This window comes from Myotis myotis, unplaced genomic scaffold (genome assembly GCF_014108235.1).
Source record: "Myotis myotis isolate mMyoMyo1 unplaced genomic scaffold, mMyoMyo1.p scaffold_m19_p_20, whole genome shotgun sequence".
Taxonomy (NCBI): domain Eukaryota; kingdom Metazoa; phylum Chordata; class Mammalia; order Chiroptera; family Vespertilionidae; genus Myotis; species Myotis myotis.
The window spans coordinates 12,900,497-12,919,592 of record NW_023416325.1 but is presented as its reverse complement, the minus strand read 5'-3'; the positions used below and the strand labels follow the sequence as shown (position 1 = coordinate 12,919,592).

At 48.4% G+C, this 19,096-nt stretch overlaps 1 protein-coding gene across 7 annotated transcripts in view; it reads right to left on the bottom strand.

The window, feature by feature from the left end:
- The window catches only part of MED15 (mediator complex subunit 15), a 62,267-nt gene that overhangs the window by 30,736 nt on the left and 12,435 nt on the right, over window positions 1–19,096 (bottom strand). For 5 of the 7 annotated variants that reach the window (XM_036353338.1, XM_036353341.1, XM_036353340.1 and 2 more), the window contains one exon: window positions 6,423–6,510. In XM_036353338.1, coding sequence (XP_036209231.1) covers window positions 6,423–6,510 — 88 coding nt within the window. Of the gene's footprint in view, window positions 1–270; window positions 397–6,422; window positions 6,511–12,446; window positions 12,661–19,096 lie in introns of those variants that run through there. The other 2 variants (XM_036353339.1, XM_036353344.1) reach the window with 2 other exon arrangements.

The window sequence follows — 19,096 nt, the reverse complement described above, 5'->3', positions numbered from 1 at the left end:
AGGAAGCAGTTTAATCCCAGATGAAGAAGTGAAGCCGTGTGCTCCCCTTCCCTCCCCCTTTCACCCCTGAGCCACAGAGCTGAGGGCTCTTCCTGAAAGGCTGCTGGGCTGAGGCCCACCCCACGCTCTGCCCAGCTGGGCCTCCTCTGGAATCTGGCTCTCAGAGGACGGCTGTCAGTGCTCAGCTGCAGGAGGCAACAAAAGGCACCGAGAAACAGAAAAACAACACTTCAAACGGCTGCTCCTTCCACCTTGCTGTAAACACTTAACCGAGAGGGCCAAGCGCCAGCTCAGGCACCCCTCTTTCCGCAGCGGGCAGAGTAGGTCCAGTGGGGACGAGGGGCTGTCCTAAGGTCACAAGGCATTTCAGAAGTAGTCATGGGCGGGCCGCCTTTGTCTCTGCACTATTTGTATCGAAGTACTTTCGCTTTTAATACCCAGCCTGTTGCTTTTTCACTGCTGACGTCACACTGACATGCAAATCTGGATGTTTGCCCCTGGCTGTGCTTGCGGAGATCCCTGTTAATCTGAATTTACTGCACAGACAGGGAGAGGACACAGGGCACTCAAGGGGGGCAGGTGAAGGCCACGGCCGAGGGCCTTCTTTGTCCCAGCTGCCCTGCGTGTTTCTGGAACTGCTCAGCAGGGCCTGCCTTCCACCAATTGTACTCTTTGCAACCAAGGACACTCACTACCGGGTGTTCCGCGGAAATCACTAATGTGAGTTTGTCCTGTAGTGAACAAGGGGGACGCCTGAGTTAAAATCTTATCTCACATAAGCTGTACATCCTTCCCTTCTCAAAATGCCCATCCTTCCATCAAGGCAGCCCCAAAAGGGCAAAGCCTTTCACCACGCCCTGTGGTGCTCACATGACCCTCCTCTCCTAAGTCACTGAGAGTGAGCGTCCACTTGGCAGCAGACTGGCGAGATGATAATTAGAACCAGACATAGCGCCGTGGTGGTACTGCCCCGGGACACACACCTGTGAGCCCAGGGACAGACAGTGAACCTGTCATAAGACTATTTCCAGGGAAAAGGAAATAAAATGAAAGTGGTCTCAAGGTGAATGTAAAACTATAAGCATACTTTGTAAATCTTTATTATCCTTCATCTATCTCCACACTTCACCCCATCACTTTTTTCAGCCAGGGGAAATCAACAGAGGAAACTACGAGGGGGAAGGCGCGAGAGGAAAAGCAAAGCTGTGGTCCTAAGCACACCCAAGGAGGCAGGCCCTGAAAGAGAGAGTCTCTTTTGGCGCAATGGGCACTTAGGAGGTTGTCAACACTACCAGTTTCCCACTGCCCCACCGATTCTGGTAGGAGAGACCATGTGCTGGGAGTGAAGGGGTCCCTGGTGTCAGGGCTCCTGCACGTGGCCCACCTACTGAGGCTGCTCCTTGAAGGCGGGCAGTTTGGGGCGTGGCTAACAGTGAAGATGTGTGTGTGGAAGAGGCTACAGGAAGCTCAGGAAACAAGGTGGCCAAGTCGGAGAGGACTAGGACTGGGAGCTTGCCAGGTCAGTATCTGATGCCTCGTTAGGACCGTGGACCATCTTTTAGGTGGGCAATATCCGTATGTGTTTTAATCCTCACCCGAGGATATTTTGTCCACTGATTTTTAGAGAGAACGGAAGGGAAGGAGGAGGGAGGGAGCGAGAGAGAAAAAAACATTGACATGAGAGAAACACATCTTGATTGGTTGCCTCCACAAATAACCCAACGGGGCCTGGGGATTGAACCTGCAACCAGGTACGAGCCCTTACTGGAAATCGAACCTGAGACCCCTCTGTCCACGGGCCAAGGCTCTAACCACTGAGAAAAACCAGCCAGGGCAAGGGGGGGTGATATCTTTTTTTTTTAAGTTTTTAAAAATATTTTTATTGATTTTAGAGGAAGTGAGAGGGAGAGAGAAACATCAATGATGAGAAAGAATCATTGATCAGCTGCTTCCTGCAAGCTCCCTACTGGGGACCAAGCCTGCAACCCAGGAATGTGCCCTGACCAGGAATGGAACCGTGACCTCCTGGCTCATAGGTCAATGCTCACCACTGAGCCACATTGGCCAGGCAAGGTGAGCAATACCTTTAAAAAGGTTGCGGTCTCCATTCCTGGTCAGAGCACATATCTAGGTTGCAGGTTCAATGCCCAGTGAGGGCACATTGATATTTCTCTCTCCTCCCCTCTTCCCCTCTAAGATCAATAAACATATCCATGGGTGAGGATTAAAAAAAAAAAAAAAGCGCCGAAACCGGTTTGGCTCAGTGGATAGAGCATTGGCCTGTGGACTGAAGGGTCCCAGGTTCGATTCCGGTCAAGGGCATGTACCTGGCTTGCGGGCACATCCCCAGTAGGAGATGTGCAGGAAGCAGCTGATCGATGTTTCTCTCTCATCGATGTTTCTAACTCTCTATCCCTCTCCTTTCCTCTCTGTAAAAAATCAATAAAATATATTTTTTTTTAAAAAAAAGCACCCAGAGTCTTTTACTAAGACATAATATACAGTAAGTGGGGCTCAGGAGCATGTCCCCAAAGCCCTTCACATAGAACCAGGACCAAGGGCTCGAAGCCAGGTGGGCAGATTCCAGCACACAGCACTCCCAGCACCATTCCCTGGCCCAGAGCAGGGGCTCCGGCATGGTCTGCTCCTGGCTGAGGCTGCTCCACGGTGGAATGGAGACTCTCTAGATTAGACCAGGGTGAAGGGGCCTGAGAGGGAGCGAGGAAGGGATGTGACCACTTGACAGGAGAAACGGGCACAGGACACAGTTAAGTCACGCTGCTGCCAAGGGGCTTCCTTACGGGTTAAACACATGTCCAAAATTCTTGCAAAGGCCAGGTTACTGACGAACCACTGGGGTCTGCTGCAGGTCTGCTGCAGGTCTGCTGCAAGCATTCTTTTCCACAGGAGACCCGGGATCTGAAACTCCACCTCCGATCTCTCCGAGGCTGGGGCTGTCATATCTCCAATCCCTAAATCTCTATCTGCAGAGCACTGACATCCTGACCAACGGTCCCAGGGGTGAGAATTCCCGACCCCCATCCAGGATAAGTCATGGTGCCTTCTACCACAGGCACCAACCTCTCCAGGACTGCCCCAGGGTGCCAAGGTTAGGTCACCCCTTCTCTTTGGCCTCTTCCACCTCCCACTCCAGAAAAACAGAGAAATCACTCTTCCCCATCCTTTTCCCTCCTCTGAGGTCCCTCCCACCTTTTAAATTCTTTCACAGTCATTCTAATGGGGTCTCAGGTGGGAGAGGCAGGTAACAAACATGCTGGGTGCCATCTGACCTAGAGAGTATCCCTCCACCCCACCCCCAATTCCCACTTGTGAGGAAGGGCCACACTGACAGTATGTGGTTCCATGAGGAACTTAAGCTGTAGTAAAAAGCTGGGAACCGGACAACAGTATGTGACTCTGTAAAAAAGACAGGAAATTTCTAACACCTCTAATAAATATCTCTCTTCCAAACAGGGCCTTGTCTTAGAGTTAGGGATTTAGAACCCGCTCACACCAAGAAGATGTGGGACTGAAACTGTTAAGATCTGGTACGTGGGCTGCAGAAAGGCAAAGGCTAAGGCAGTGAGGGGGCTGCTGCCTGCCAGATGCCCACTTTGGGACAGAAGCTTATTCCCCAGCTGCTGTGAGTCTCTGTGGTAGTCTCCAAGAGGGCTGCCGACAATCACTGGCCTTCCTGTACACACACACACACGCTGCGGCTCGCATTAAAGGTGGAGGAAATTCCAACTCCCTGAACCTGCACTGGCCTTAGTCAGGGCCTGCTCTATCTACGCAATGTCCCAGGACTAGGACAGGCAGCTTCCACTTCCTACTTCATGGAAGCCAGCTGCCATGCAGTAAGAAGCCCAGGCTACACCGCCAGAGACACTACATGGAGGGAAAACCAACGTGCAGACACGCAAGTGAAGCCTTATGGACCATCTGGCTCAGCAAAGCTGCCAGCTAGATGCAGCTACATGACAGGTCACACGTGAGAGCACCAGAATGCCAGACAGGCAATTCCAATTGCTCCAATTCCTGACGCACAGAATCAGGAGAAATAACTCACTGTTTAGGAGGCCACCAATTTGGGGCTAGTTCGGTATGAAACGATAGATAAAAAATACTGAACCAGCAACTTCTGCATTTCAAAATCTGAAATAGTTCAATAAGCCCTCAACAAAGCTCTTTTAATTATAATACAAATTAAAAACAATTAAAACACCCCATCCCCCAAATATTTGCAAATTATACATCTAATAAGAGACTGTATCCAAAATACATAAAGATCTCTAACAGTCTAACAATAAAAAGACCAAGAAACCTATTTAAAATGGGCAAAGGAACTGGCCTGTGTGGCTCAGTGGATGAGTGTCCATCTATGAACCAGGAAGTCATGGTTTAATTCCCAGTCAAGGCACACGCTGGGGTTGCGGGCTCGATTCCCAGTGTGGGGCGTGCAGGAGGCTGCCAATCAATAATATCAATGATTCTCTCTCATCATTGATGTTTCTGTCTCTGTCTCTCTCCCTCCCTCACCCTTCCTCTCTGAAATCAATAAAATATATATATATATTTTTTTTAAATAGGCAAATGATTGGAATAAACACTTCTCCAAAGAAAATATACAAATGGCCAATACTACATGAATAGATGCCCCAAATCATTAGTCACCAGGGAAATGCAAATCAAAACCAATAACAAGTGTTGAGGAGTGAAGAAATCGGAACTGCATACACTGTTGCTGTAAATGAAAAACGACGCAGTTGCTTTGGAAAACAGTCTGACAATTTCTCAAAAGGTTAAACATAATTATCACATGATCCAGCAATTCCACTCCTAGGTATATATATCCTAAATAAATAAATAAAAAATTTGTACACAAATGTTCATAGCAGCATTATTTATAATAGCTAAAAGGTGAAAACAATGTCTATCAAGTGATGAGTACATAAAATGTGGCATATCCATACAGTGAAATACTATTTGGCAATTCAAAGGAGTAGGTACATGCTACAACATGGTTGATGGATGAACCTTGAAAATATTATGCTAATGAAAGAAGTCAGTCACAAAAACATATATCATTGCATTTACATGAAAAAAGGCAAATCCATGCAATGGTAAGTAGAAAGTGGTTGCCTAGGACCAAAGATCTAGGGCAAATGGAGAGTAACAGAATGGAACTGGAGTTTCTTTTAGAAAATGTTACAGAACTTAGATCCTGGTGATTGTGCAACAACTCTGTGAATATCCTAAAGATCACTGAATTGTACACTTTAAATGGTAAATTGTATAGTATATAAAGATCTTAATAAAGTTATTAAAAAAAAAAAGAAAATGCTTTTTCATATACCCAGGGCACAGAACCTTCCCTTTCCTGCCTCAAGAGCTCTTTCTTGCACTTATGTGTGCTCACACACACACACACTCATGGGCTCTGACCTTTAAGACCAAACTATATAGATGGTGTTTGTTCTGGAACCTGCCTTTTCTAGCCAGTCATCTTTACCTTTCCATTTCACAAAATGTTCACCTCATCTAAACATTCAGACCATGCTCAAATTTCCCCAGTTGAGCTCTAGGTGTCTTGACAGTTGGTTTATCAAACCAGTATCCACTCAAGGGCCATAACATCTGCTTTTAATTTGTGACACACAGCATGTCTTAGAGCCCCAACACCACACTAAGGCACAAGGTGCTCAGAGCACACTCGATGCGTCAGAGGAGGGACTGGAGGTCAGGTCTATAAGGAGAACAGGGCAGGTGTGATGCAGAACAAAAGCCCTGGGCGTCAGCCCCACCTTGCACAAACTGGGTGGAATTAGACGAGCAGCTTGGCTTCTTTGTGCCTATTCTGCTTCATTTTTACTAAAACAGCTCTGCCCCAGGGAGAGTGCACATATGGAAGGAGGTAGTCACATGAAGCCCAGGATGAGAGCTCACACACTGGAAATCCTCCCCAACTACCCCACCAGTAATATTCCTATGCCTGGTTCCTCAATCAAGGCCTCAATCTCCACTAGCACCACCTTCATCACTTAACAAAAAGGGACAAAAACTCTTCTGGGCACACATGTCAGGACCATGTGGGGCTTAGGCAAGGGCTGACACTGAGAAGCTGGGGCCTGAGTGAATGCCCTACAGGATTCATAGGTGCTAACCACAAATGGAGGATGCTTGTAGTGAGGTCTAGGGTCAGACTCTGGGACTGCATACTGGGAGTCCACTCAGTAACCTCCCTGTACCTATACCATAGACACATGGGAAGACCCACAGAGAGCAAAGCTGATAGTGCCCATGATCAATCGGTGAGTAGCCACCCCTTTTCCACTCCCCGGGCAGAGGAGCTTCCAGAGTCTGCATCACACCCACCCCTTCCTCAGCCTCTCCGCCGTGGGCTCCGCCCACCTGGGCCTTACCCGGGTCTTGGCCTTCAGGAATACATGGCTTTCCATATCCTTGCTGGATTTACTGTGGGCCACACCAGCTTTTCTCATGGCCTCCTCGCTGAAAGACAAAAAAAGAAGAGATGTTGACATCCTATGAGTCTGCTGCTGCAGGGTTCCTGGCCAGAACCAGCCTCACTGAGGTCCAGGAAAGGCAACAAGGGAGGTGTGCTCAGCAGAGCAATGAAAGGCAGCTGAGAAAGGGAGTAAGAGGGTAGGGGCACAAGAAGGAAAGAACAGGAAAGGTGGCACCACAAAGCAAAATAGGCACCCCTGGAAGGAGGGAGCAGAGGGGCCAGGCCCTGGGGAACACCCACAATCAGCACAAAATAAAGTGGCATGGGAAGGCCGAGTGGCCAGCCAGCCTCTGCTTCCTGCCTTCTGAACGGCCTGGGTCCCCACCTAACTCTGGCATTAAGATTTGTGTGCCGAAGCCGGTTTGGCTCAGTGGATAGAGCGTCAGCCTGCAGACTGAGAGGTCCCGGGTTCGATTCCGGTCAAGGGCATGTACCTGGGTTGCGGGCACATCCCCGGTGGGGGATGTGCAAGAGGCAGCTGATCGATGTTTCTCTCTCATCGATGTTTCTAACTCTCTCTATCTCTCTCCCTTCCTCTCTGTGAAAAATCAATAAAATATATTAAAAAAAAAAAAAAAGATTTGTGGGATCCCAGCTCCACTCTCCTCTGTAAAACAAAGGGGCCACAACAAACCATCTTTCAGTCCCTCCCAAGGCACAGGTCCCTATGTGAGATGTGCAGGTTCCCCAGGTGGGACCCAGGAGATAAGCCCCAACTTCCAACAGCTTCTAGCTGGGGATGGAAAGAGACAGACCACACACACGAGGAAAACATCCTAAAAGCACATTTGCCAATACGTATAATAAAAGATGAGTTCCTATCACACATTTTTATGATGCCGATACTCTGCTGGGACAGAGCTATGAACATTAGCTAAGCTTACACTCCCTTTGGATGGAAACATTCACACACACACACAAGAACACATGTGCATTTGTTAGAAAGGAAGGGGCATGTCAGGCTTGAGTTCCGAGGCCTGGCCCCTCTGCTCACAGACTGCCTTCTTCCCTGCAGGAGAGGTCTCCCGAGCACTGGACCTACTGATAAACAAATGAACAAACATGTCAGGGCTCTGCTGCCTCACCCAAGTGTATTAAACAAGCCCAGTCCAGCTGGTGCAAGGAAGCTTTCTGACCATTCCAAACAAAGAAACCCCAGGCTACTGAAAGAGTGTGCACATTGGGGCTGCAGAATCAGATTTATGCTCCTTAAAGAAATCCCAGAAAAGAGGCTAAATGCTAAGAGAGGGACAAGTCTGTATTAATGCATAAAGGAAGATAAAATGACGCTGATCAACCATACCACTGGATAATTTATTCAACACATGTGAGCCTGGGGTCTGTGCCCCATCTGCTTCATTAAGCCTGCATAGGAGGCAGCAAAAGGTTCCTGCCACAAAGCACCCAGGTGGAGCAGATGCACCCACAGGGAATATAAAACCAGGACCACAAGAAAAGGGTGAGAAAAATAATGCAGGAGGACAACACAAGATCCAACTCATAGGGAAGTGAGGCTGGCAGGCCAGGAGGACCCGGCACCCACGTGCTGAGATGCCACCTGGCATGAGGCTCTAAGTCACTGAGCATTTCCAACAAGAGAAGTGACTGGGCAGACCTGTCTTCAGAAGGGCGCCTCACCTGCACCCCCCAGGACAGACCGTGTTCCCCTTGCCACCTTCCGACAACAGTGTGTGGCAAGCCCTGCCACAGAGCCTGGAACTAACAAGGTGACCCAGAGCAGAGCAGTGGACACAGCAAAGGGGCATTTGCTGGTCAGCTGACTGGGTACGGAATGGGGAGGCTTTGGGTACAAAGTGAAGGCAGGAGCCATGGTGTAAGCACAGAGAGGGGTGCTGAGGTCTCTGAAGATGGGACTGGTTACACAAATGGGCTCAGTGCCCAAAAGCAGCTATCCCCAAGGGCTTAGCCAGGCTCCTGGCTGGCTAAAAGCTGTCCTCCTGAACCGCTGGCTGGCCGTCTTTTATAGGGTCAGCAGACTCACAGGCCCCACCGACACCGTGCATCTTGACTGCAGCAAAGAACCTGGCACATCCACAGAAATAAGACACGGATGCCAGCTTACTGTAGTAGTCTTTAGGTGGGGGAACCTCACCAGGCCCAAAGGCACTAGATGCCAGGGGATCTGCTAGAGGAGCCCTATCCTGTCCTGGTTAGAGCAACATCACAGATGACATGGACAGCATGGGCACCGTCTGTCCGTGACTTAGAGACTGAGGAGCACTGACAATATGGGAGGCCAGAAACAGGCCTATCTTGACAAGCTGAACACACATCTTAACAACAGGAAATGAAACTGGATAAATGTCCAGTTCTGCCCATGAACCATGAAAGCGGCTGCGTCAGTACAGAGTTGAAGAGAAAGGCTGCTCCTTGGCCGGCACCAGAGCCCTGTGAGGCAGCACCATGCCCGTGTCATACACTTGTCCCCTCCACTGTTACAAGCAGAGCCTGCCCAAACAGGCTGAGCGTGTTTGGTGGCTGAAGAATAAACAGGTGCCCTGAGCACTGTTTTCAGTTATGCAAACCATAACTTAAAAAATGTGTTTGCTCCTATTTCTAGCCTGCAGATCATGCTCCATAACACCGAAGATAAGGGAAAAAATAAACCAGGCGGTTATACTCTGTTAGTATCTTCCATTTCCCCACAAGGAGACAGCCTGTCCTTTCCTATTCAGTCACCTAAACATTGTGTCTGAGGCACCTGTCCATTATGTGGGTTTTAACTGCATGTCTCACCACATTTCATAGCTGTACTTAGGTGTGGGGTCCCTCCACTGCACTCAGGACCTAACGTGTCCACTGTACGAGGCGGTCACTGGGACCCAGTCCCATGCTGGGAGGAGCCCTGCACAGGGGCAGAACCGGCTGCTTGCCGGAAGCCCCTTCAGCCTCCCCAATCTCGGCTTTGCTGCTGTCCCAGAGGCCTGACAGAGTAGCTGGGCCTGAACGGCCACTCCGCAGTCTCCACCTCCAAAAAACAAAGCCCTTCCAGCGACCGTCTCTAAACGAAGGTAAACTACCATTCAACAAGGACATGGCCCCAAACATGGAGCGCAGTAGAGGTTCAGCCTCAGGAACTCGACTGAAAAGAACCAACAGGTCAAGGTGAGGTCTGCCCCACACAAGCAAGCCCCAGTATGCCACCCAGCTGGGGTAAGTCAGGGAGCAAAACTGGTGTCAGTTCACAAGGACAGACCCTAAATGGCCGTCCTGTCACGTCCCAATACCAAAGCAGCCACCACCAAACCTAAGGCTGCCGGAGAGGCATTAGCACCGTAACAGAAGGGCTCTGACTGGTGGCTACTGCCTGGGCCTAACCAGCCCTCTAACATGAATGGAGGACTCTCTCTAGCCCAGCAGTTCTCAACCTGTGGGTCGCGACCCCTTTGATGGTTGAATGACCCTTTCACAGGGGTCGCCTAAGACCATCCTGCATATCAGATATTTACATTACGATTCATAACAGTAACAACATTACAGTTATGAAGTAGCAACAAAAATAATTTTATTGTTGGGTCACAACATGAGGAACTGTATTTAAAGGGCCAGAAGGTTGGGAACCACTGCTCTAGCCGATATGGCTCAATGAATAGAGCGTCAGCCCTCAGACTGAAGGGTCGCGGGTTCGATTCCAGTCAAGGGCATGTACCTCGGTTGAAGGCTTGATCATGTGCTCTGACCGCATGCAGGAGCAACCAATCGATGTGTCTCTTTCACATCTATGTTTTTCTCTCTCTCCCCCTCCTTTCCACTCCCTTTAAAAAAAATCATTGGTAAAAATATCCTTGGGTGAGGATTAACAACAACAACAAAAAGTAAAATGAACGGAGGACTGCCCTGACCGGTTTGGCTCAGTGGATAGAGTGCCAGCTTGCAGACTGAAGGGCCCAGGTTCGATTCCGGTCAAGGGCATGTACCTGGGTTGCGGGCACATCCCCAGTAGGGAGTGTGCAGGAGGCAGCTGATAGATGTTTCTAACTCTCTATCCCTCTCCCTTCCTCTCTGTAAAAAATCAATAAAACATATATGTTTTTAAAAATGGAGGACTGACACCAGCTAAGAGCACACAGCCTCCTGCTGCAACCTGGGCTCCACAAGCTCCCTCGGTCTAGCTTCCTCCTGGTTACCACAGCTATACCTGTCTTCCCAGTCAGGGTTCCACTGGTATCTGGTTTAAACCAGAGCCTGCTGAGGGAGGACCAGATCCATCACACGGGGACAGGAGGAGGCCCTTACTGTCTAGATCCTGCCGGAGCAGAAGGCAGTGACACACCAAGAAAACACCCTGCAATCTTAGAATCGCCCAGACCAGAAACCTGGGAACCCCCTCTTCAGTTCCCAATTCTGACCTCCATTCCCTAAAGTTCAAATCCTCACCCCATCTCTCCCTGAACCTGTGATGGTCCCCCCCACACAAGCCTGTCTCCAGATCCCATTCTCCCCTCTCCTCCTGCCACCCCTCCAAGCCACACGAATGGCGGTATGTGTGGGAAGCAACTCAGGCATGTCCACGCCTACCTCAAGGCAGGCAGCCCATCAGTTTAGGAGTCTGCTTCCTTGCCCACTCTGCTCAATATCCCGAGGCCCTGCTGCCTAGTGCACCGCCCACTATGCCACCAGCTGTGTGTGCTGGACCTGCAGTTTCTCCCGCTGGAGTATCCTCACTCCCTACTTCATGGTGGTCACTTCAGCCACACCCGTGGCACCTCCTCTGTGGAAACTGCTAGCTTCCTGTCAGCTGCCCTGTCCTATGAACACCTTGAGTGTAGAGGCTGTGGCAGCCACCTCTGTATTAACAGGCAGTAATCAGTGTCAGATAAAAATCAGCTATTTGTAACATAAGGAGTGGTTAACAGCATGTATTTTGATGAAGCATGACAGGCGGAAGCTGAGATTCAGTGTGGCAGGCACTACGGAAACCAGACCTCGAACAAGCACATCCAGGCTGCAGAGGCCAGGGTGGCCTAGAGAAAGCGTATGCTGGGGCAGGCGGAAGTGCTGGCCAGCTGGACCTGGCAGGAAGTAGAAAGAGGAGGAAGGGCCTGAGCTACGGAAATATACAGATCGGGGCTCAAATTCCAACCTGGCCACTCGCCAGCTCTAGGTCTGGGGAGAGGAACTCCATCCCCCAAGTGCGTCCCCTCGGTAAAGGAGCACTCTGAAGGGACTGTGGCCAGGATAGTGGACAGAAGGGGCCAGGATGTGGGGACACGCCCAGCCTCAGCATGTCCTGCTCTTCCTCACCTTTCCCGTGACTCCAAATTGGAAAACTCAACTGAAACAGTCCTAGTCCTTGTAATCTGAATCAGTGCAGGATAATGCAAAAAAACCAGCAAACTGCGTGTGCTTGGGAAGGTATGCATGAACATATGCTCAAAGTGTGCTAATGCTCCAGTCGGCCCCTCACAAGCCCTCCCCACAGCTGGTGACCCTGGATAAGGTACCACCTTGTAGAGCCTGCGTTCCTCATGCAGAGAGAAGATGGTGACAGTGCCCACCTCACAGGGCTGTTCTGAGGATTACAAAAGCTAACATCGTCCGGCACTTGGCACACAAGAAGCACTAATGTGTGCTGAATAAATCAGTCAGAAAACAGTCCACCTCACTGCACAGTAAGACTGCATCTCAAAATACCTCCAATAAGTGATGACATTTCTGTCTCCTCCTTCCTACATGACAGCAGTGAGCGTGTGCAGCTCCCTCAGGCAGAGGTGCTCCCACTGGAACCCTGAACCACCTGGACATGTGCCCCTTGGGTGCCCAGCTCTGTGGCCCCTGTGGGCTGCCCATTTCTTAAGAAGGGCCTTCACATATCCTTCCCTGCCTCCAGCTGCCAGACTCTCCCCCCGTCCACACTCCATTCCTGACGGTCCTGGTTCACACGCACGGGCCCTCTCACCTCTCATGAGGTCACCTCTTCAACGCTGCCCTCTTTCCGGGGTCAAACTTCTTTTCTGATTGCTGAATGAATGCTTGAGTTCCCAGGAGAGTGAGCTCCTCTGGTCTCCTGCTGGTGTTTAAAGCAGTTTCTTTCCTCCCTGTGTCACAGATGAGTCTCCTGACCTCGGGAGCACAGGACACCTTCTGCCCATCCATCCATGTGACAGACTTTCATTCTGCCCAGAGGAAACCTCTCCTGATTTGAGAACCACAATATCCATCAACCCACTGACTTCTCATGGGGCAGGAGTTTTTGCCAGCCCCACCCACCCTCCAAGAGAAGCCTCCTGGTGAACTGCCACCTACCTGCTCGTGGGACAGGAGCTCGAAGCTCGTATTGTAACCCTTGACCCTGTGTGTGTAAAAAACACACACATAAAAGTAGCAGATAAAAAAAATGTAGCAGATGACAACAAGAGAATAGTTATGCAACAGTGAGATGAGGAAGGCTTTCCTAAGCACATTACCAAAAGTAGACACCATATGAGAGACCTGGGATGGGGGTAGGCTATAAGGGGTCAATGGGAGAAAAAAGGGGACATATGTAACATTTTCAATAAAAATTTAAAAAAAAAAGAATTGTAAAAAAATAGTAGACACCATAAAGGGGAAAATTTTTTGCCAGATTAAAAAAGATTTCTACCACGCTTTTACCAGCCACCTATCTACAAGAGAAACAAGAACAGATGCCCTGATAATCCAGGCCCTCGGCAGCTCAAGCTCAGCCCTGATATTTGAGGGATGAGGCTCTGGCAGCCCTGCTGCCTTTCCAGGGTGCTCAGGGAAGTGCCCATCCCACCCTCACCCCCAACCTGTGCAATGGCCTGCATGTTTGGGGGCAACCTCCCTGTGCTTGTGGGGCAGCCCAGGGTGCTCTATGCTTGGTAAGGCACAGCTCAGGCCAGCATAAAAAAGAACTGTCCCACCCTCCCTAAATGCCACCTGGGCACATCTGCCCAGCTCTAGGTCCAAGGAATTCCCTGAGCCCACCTTCAAGAGAAGGGCCAGGAAGTAAGTGAAGATACACTGGAAGGAAAGCACACCAGCACTAAGAGTGAAATACAAAAAAAAAAAAAAAGAGTGAAATAGAACCTTGACTCTTGTCACATCTATGGGTTTCATATTTTCAATTCAGAAAGGATCCGTTTTTCACTGTAATTTTGCCCTAGCCAGTTTGGCTCAGTGGATAGAGCATCAGCCTACAGACCAAAGGATCCTGGGTTTGATTCCAGTCAAGGGCATGTACCTTGGTTGCAGGCTCCTCCCTGACGCAGGCCCTGGTCAGGGCGTGTGCAGGAGGCAACCAACCAATGTCTCTCACATCGAGGTTTTTCTCTGTCTTTCCCTCTCTCTTTCACTCTCCCTAAAAATCAATAGAAAAATATCCTCAGACGAGGATTAACAAAACAAAACAAAAAAAATATTTTTTCTTTTTGGCTTATTCCCCCCCAAATATTATACTCTCTTAGGGGCCAAATTTTTTTGAAATCAGGAATTTATTTTGAGAGCAGAATGATAAAGGACCAGTCACAATGAAAAATATATAGTTCCAAATGTAATGTTCTGGCTTCCTGAAAAGAGGAACTCTTATCTGCAGAAGAACAAAGCCTATGAGGGGTGAGGTACTTGACTTAAATTAAGCTAGCTTAAGTCACGATCCAATAAATACATTCCCCACAACAAATGAGGAACTGAACCCACACATCTAATTTTGTTCTACCCCAAAACACCACTAAAATCACAGAAAAAAGAATTTTGTTTTTCTCTAACAAAACCTCACAAAGATGGAAGAATAGAGTGGTGGCCCCAACACTTTTGGAGGCTGAAAAGCTAGATGATGGCCAAGTGGTGATGGACACAGCAAGCCAACCAAGAAAGTGGGACAAGAGACAACCAGGTGACAGCCCGGATATTCGCATGGCTCAGAACCAAGGGGGAATGGAAGGAGTCCTGTGTGAAAGACACCCCCATATCCCTTCCCCCACTTATACTGTTAGGTTACCACCCCCACATCAAGAAACCACTAGAGAGGTAGTCTCCGAAAAAGCATAAAATGGAAAATCCTTGGACTAGACGCAGTGGTTCTCAACCTGTGGGTCGCGACCCTTTCACAGGGGTCACTTAAGACCATCAGAAAACACATATATAATTACATATTGTTTTTGTGATTAATCACTATGCTTTAATTATGTTCAATTTGTAACAATGAAATTGGGGGTCACCACAACATGAGGAACTGTATTAAAGGGTCGTGGCATGAGGAAGGTTGAGAACCACTGGACCAGAGGGTCAACCCACCCAGTGGAGAAGGCACAGGGGGATAATGAAAGAAGTAGGCTGCATGCCCCTCCGAATGACTAGATCCACACTAACTGCTGAGACCCACCCACTCACCTGCCCACCTGCCTGCAGCCTCCTCCCGTGCAGCGCCCGCATGCTGGCACCCAGGCCTTCACCTCAGCCCAGCATTTGGAAGACCATATTCTAGAAGAAAGACTCAGAGAACCTGAAGCTACATGAGCCTCCAGTATGTGCAGTGTCCACTCACCTTCACAGTGTCCCCTTTCTTGGAGTAAGCAGCCAACCAAGGGCTCCCAGACACCCCAATGTGGCAGATAAAGACCCCATGAGAAATGCTACTTGGAGCTATCAGAAACTCAGCAGGAAGAAGAAAATATCAAGAAATTATATTTATTATTCATATAGAAAAGACATTGCATCTATTGAACAAGAACAGGATGCCATAAAATAGAAAATATCAGATTACAAAAACAAAGCATTCTTATAAATAAAAACATGTTACAGTGAAAAGTCAGAGGTAAAACTGAGGAAATCTCCCAAAGAGCAAAGCTAAAAGACAAAGAGATGGGTAACAGCGGATATAAAATCAAGAAAATGGGCCACTGCCCTAACTGGTTTGGCTCAGTGGATAGAGCGTCAGCCTGCGGACTCAAGGGTCCCAGGTTCGATTCCAGTCAAGGGCATGTACCTTGGTTGTGGGCACATCCCCAGTAGGGGGTGTGCAGGAGGCAGCTGATCGATGTTTCTCTCTCATTGATGTTTCTAACTCTCTATCCCTCTCCCTTCCTCTCTGTAAAAAATCAATAAAATATATTTTTTAAAAAGAAAGAAAATGGGCCAGGCTGGAATGGCTCAGTTGGTTGAGCGTAGTCCTGTACACTGAAAGGTTGCTGATTCAATTCCAGGTCAGAGCACATATCCAGGTTTCGGGTTCAATCCCTGGCAATCCCTGGTCAGGACACATACAAAGGCAACCAATCAATGTTTCTTTCTTTCTCTCTCTCTCTCTCTCTCTCTCTCTCTCTCTCTCTCTCTCTCTCTCTCTCTCTCTCTCTCGTCCTTGGGTGAGGCTTAAAAAAAAAAAGATAAAGAAAATGGTTCTGGATGGTATGGGTCAGTGGTTGAGCATCAACCCTTGAACCAGGAGGTCGATTCCCAGTCAGGGCACATGCAGGAGACAGCCGTTCGATGATCTCTCTCATCACTAATGTTTCTCTCTCTCCCTCTCTCTGAAATCAATAAAAACATATTTAAAAAAGAATGTGGTCCAAAGGACCCACATTCAAACACTGCAAAGAGTGAGCATAGGAAATGGAGGGAATTAGATTCCCATGAAATGACTCAAAGGAACCTTCCAAGGCAAGTCACCAAGAGGCACTGGCCATCACAACAGCAGCACTGGAAACAAGAAAGCAGTGGAATGGGCCATGCTTTTCAACCCTTGAGGAAGTACGTCCAACCTAGAAGTCCATATGCATGCAAACTGCCACAGCCTACAGAAACTGAATTCCCATGAGCACTTTCTCCAGAACAAAGGAGTGAACCAAAAGAACAAGGCCCAGGACACATAAAAGGAGACCCAACACCAGAGTCATGCAGCCATGCAGCTTGAGACACAAGCACACTGAGGGCCATCCTCACCACACCTCTGGCCACTGCCAGTGAGGGCTCCGGAAGGGAAGTCCGGGGAAAAGCTGGCACTAACAGCCTGCCAGCACTGAGCACAGGGGTAACTGACCGAGAGACAAGTAGAAGATAGGAGAAGAGTTAACCACAGGTACACAGCAAACCAGGCACATTTTAAGAAGGCAAGTTTTTCTGGGAGAAAAAAACAAACATCACAGTATGCCAATATGCTCAGCTGTGAATATCATTTGTGTAAGCATAAAACATAAGCATTCATTACCCATTTAGCCAGAAGGTAAAACACTGGCAGGCCAAGAGCAAAGAGGAGACAACGGCCGTGTAATGGGAGCTATACAGAAAGTCAACAGATAATTCATATAACTCATAAACGGGATGACTCAAGAGAGAGAAAGCAGCACATGCACATACTTAGAGTCACAGGAATACACTGGAAGAAAGAAGAGTCACAGGGGAGGACTTCCTGAGTAGGGAACCACCATGATTTTTTTAAAATACGTTTTTATTGATTTTTAGAGAGAAAGGAAGGGAGACGGATAGAGAGATAGAAACATCCATGAGAGAGAAGCATTGATCAGCTGCCTCCTGCACACCCTATACTGGCGATCGAGTCTACAACCCAGGCATGTGCCCTGACTGGGAATCGAACTGGTGACCTCCTGGTTTCTGAGTCAACACTCAACCGCTGAGCCACACCAGCCGGGCCATGATTTTTTTTTTAGTTTTTTTTTTTTTATTTAGAGAGAGAGGAAAGGAGAGGAAAAGAGAGATAGACACATCAATGAGAGAGAAACATCAACACTGATCAGCTGCCTCCTTGCACACACCCCATTGGGGATCGAGTCCTCAATCCGGGCGTGTGCCCTGACCGGAAATCAAACTAGCAATCTCTTGGTGCATGGACCGATGCTCAACCACTGAGCCACACTGGCTGGGCAATTCCTTGACTTTTAACATTTATGTGCATATATCATTTTGTTAAAATAGAAAGTAATTAAAAGTTAAATGATAAAATTCACCTAAAAAGTGTGCCACAAAAAAATACTGCCATAGAGAAATACTCAATGAACCCCAGCTACCTTCTGTCCTGGCCGGATAGCTCAACTGTTTAGAGCATTGTCCTGATATGAGAAAGTTGAGGGTTCCATCCCCAGTCAGGGCACATATAAGAAGCAACCAATGAATGCATGAATAAGTGGAACAACAAGTCGATGTTCCTTTCTCTCTCTCAAAGCGATAAAAAAGAAAAGATAGGGAAAAAAAATGTCTCCCTCACCCATCTAAACTTCATTATTCTGTCAACATGGAGACAGGAAGCTTCCATTTCTTTTTCTTTTTTTTAAATATATTTTATTGGGCCGAAACCGGTTTGGCTCAGTGGATAGAGCGTTGGCCTGCGGACTGAGAGGTCCCAGGTTCGATTCCGGTCAAGGGCATGTACCTGGGTTGCGGGCATATCCCCAGTGGGAGATGTGCAGGAGGCAGCTGATCGATGATTCTCTCTCATCGATGTTTCTAACTCTCTATCTCTCTCCCTTCCTCTCTGTAAAAAATCAATAAAATATATTTTAAAAAAAAGAAAAAAGAAAAGAAAAGAAAAGAAATATATTTTATTGGTTTTTTACAGAGAGGAAGGGAGAGGGATAGAGAGTTAGAAACATCGATGAGAGAGAAACATCGATCAGCTGCCTCCTGCACACCCCATACTGGGGATGTGCCTGCAACCAAGGTACATGCCCTTGACCGGAATCGAACCTGGGACCCTTCGGTCCAGAGGCTGACGCTCTAACCACTGAGCCAAACCGGTCAGGGTGGAAGCTTCCATTTCATCAGCAATTTTGACTTTCAAGAGTGTCCTAAAAAGACTACCACACATTCATTTTACAGTTCTCCCAGTGGGCTGCTTAGTCTGAGTACAGTCAGAGAGGTACTGGCAAAGCAATCTTCCCACCATCCCCACACACCTAGGAGGTACCTCACCATACCCACAGTTGGAAAAGCCCCTTCCTTGTCCTCCACCAGTGCAAGACCTTTCAGGCTGGTCCAGCAACCTTGACCAGGTCCATAGATAGCTACAGAGCAGCCTCCTTGCACCTCTGTTGCTCTTCTCCCATTTTGCAACAGGCAGTGATTTAGCGCACCAGGGCCCAAGTGGTTTCATCTTGGAGGCAGGAAAAAATGAGACACAGTCACCAGCAGTAACCAAAGCAAACATCTGGCCCCGACAGGGAGGAAGCCCTTCTAGACCTCACAGGTAGCTGGAAACATGTTGGCCCAACTACAGCCCAGACTGTAACGTCTTCCTTTTCTTTGCTAGCACACTTCGGCATCTGGTTCTCTGACTTTTTAAAGAACCATAAAAGTGTTTTGTTTTGTTTTTTTTCCCACCCAAAATATGGGTGGGAAATAAATATGGGTTTCTAAAAAATTGCTTTTATTTATTGTTTATTGGATAGGGGAGAGACAAAGAGAAACAACGTGAGAGAGAAACATCAATTGGTTGCCTCTAGCACACCCGCACCCCAACCAGAGATTGAAATTGCCACCTTTTAGTTGATGGGACAACACTCCACACTGGCCAGAGCTTTTTAAATTCATTTTAGAGAGGAAAAGGGAGGGTGGGGAGAGAGAGGGAGGGAGGGAGGGAGGGAGAGAGAGAGAGAG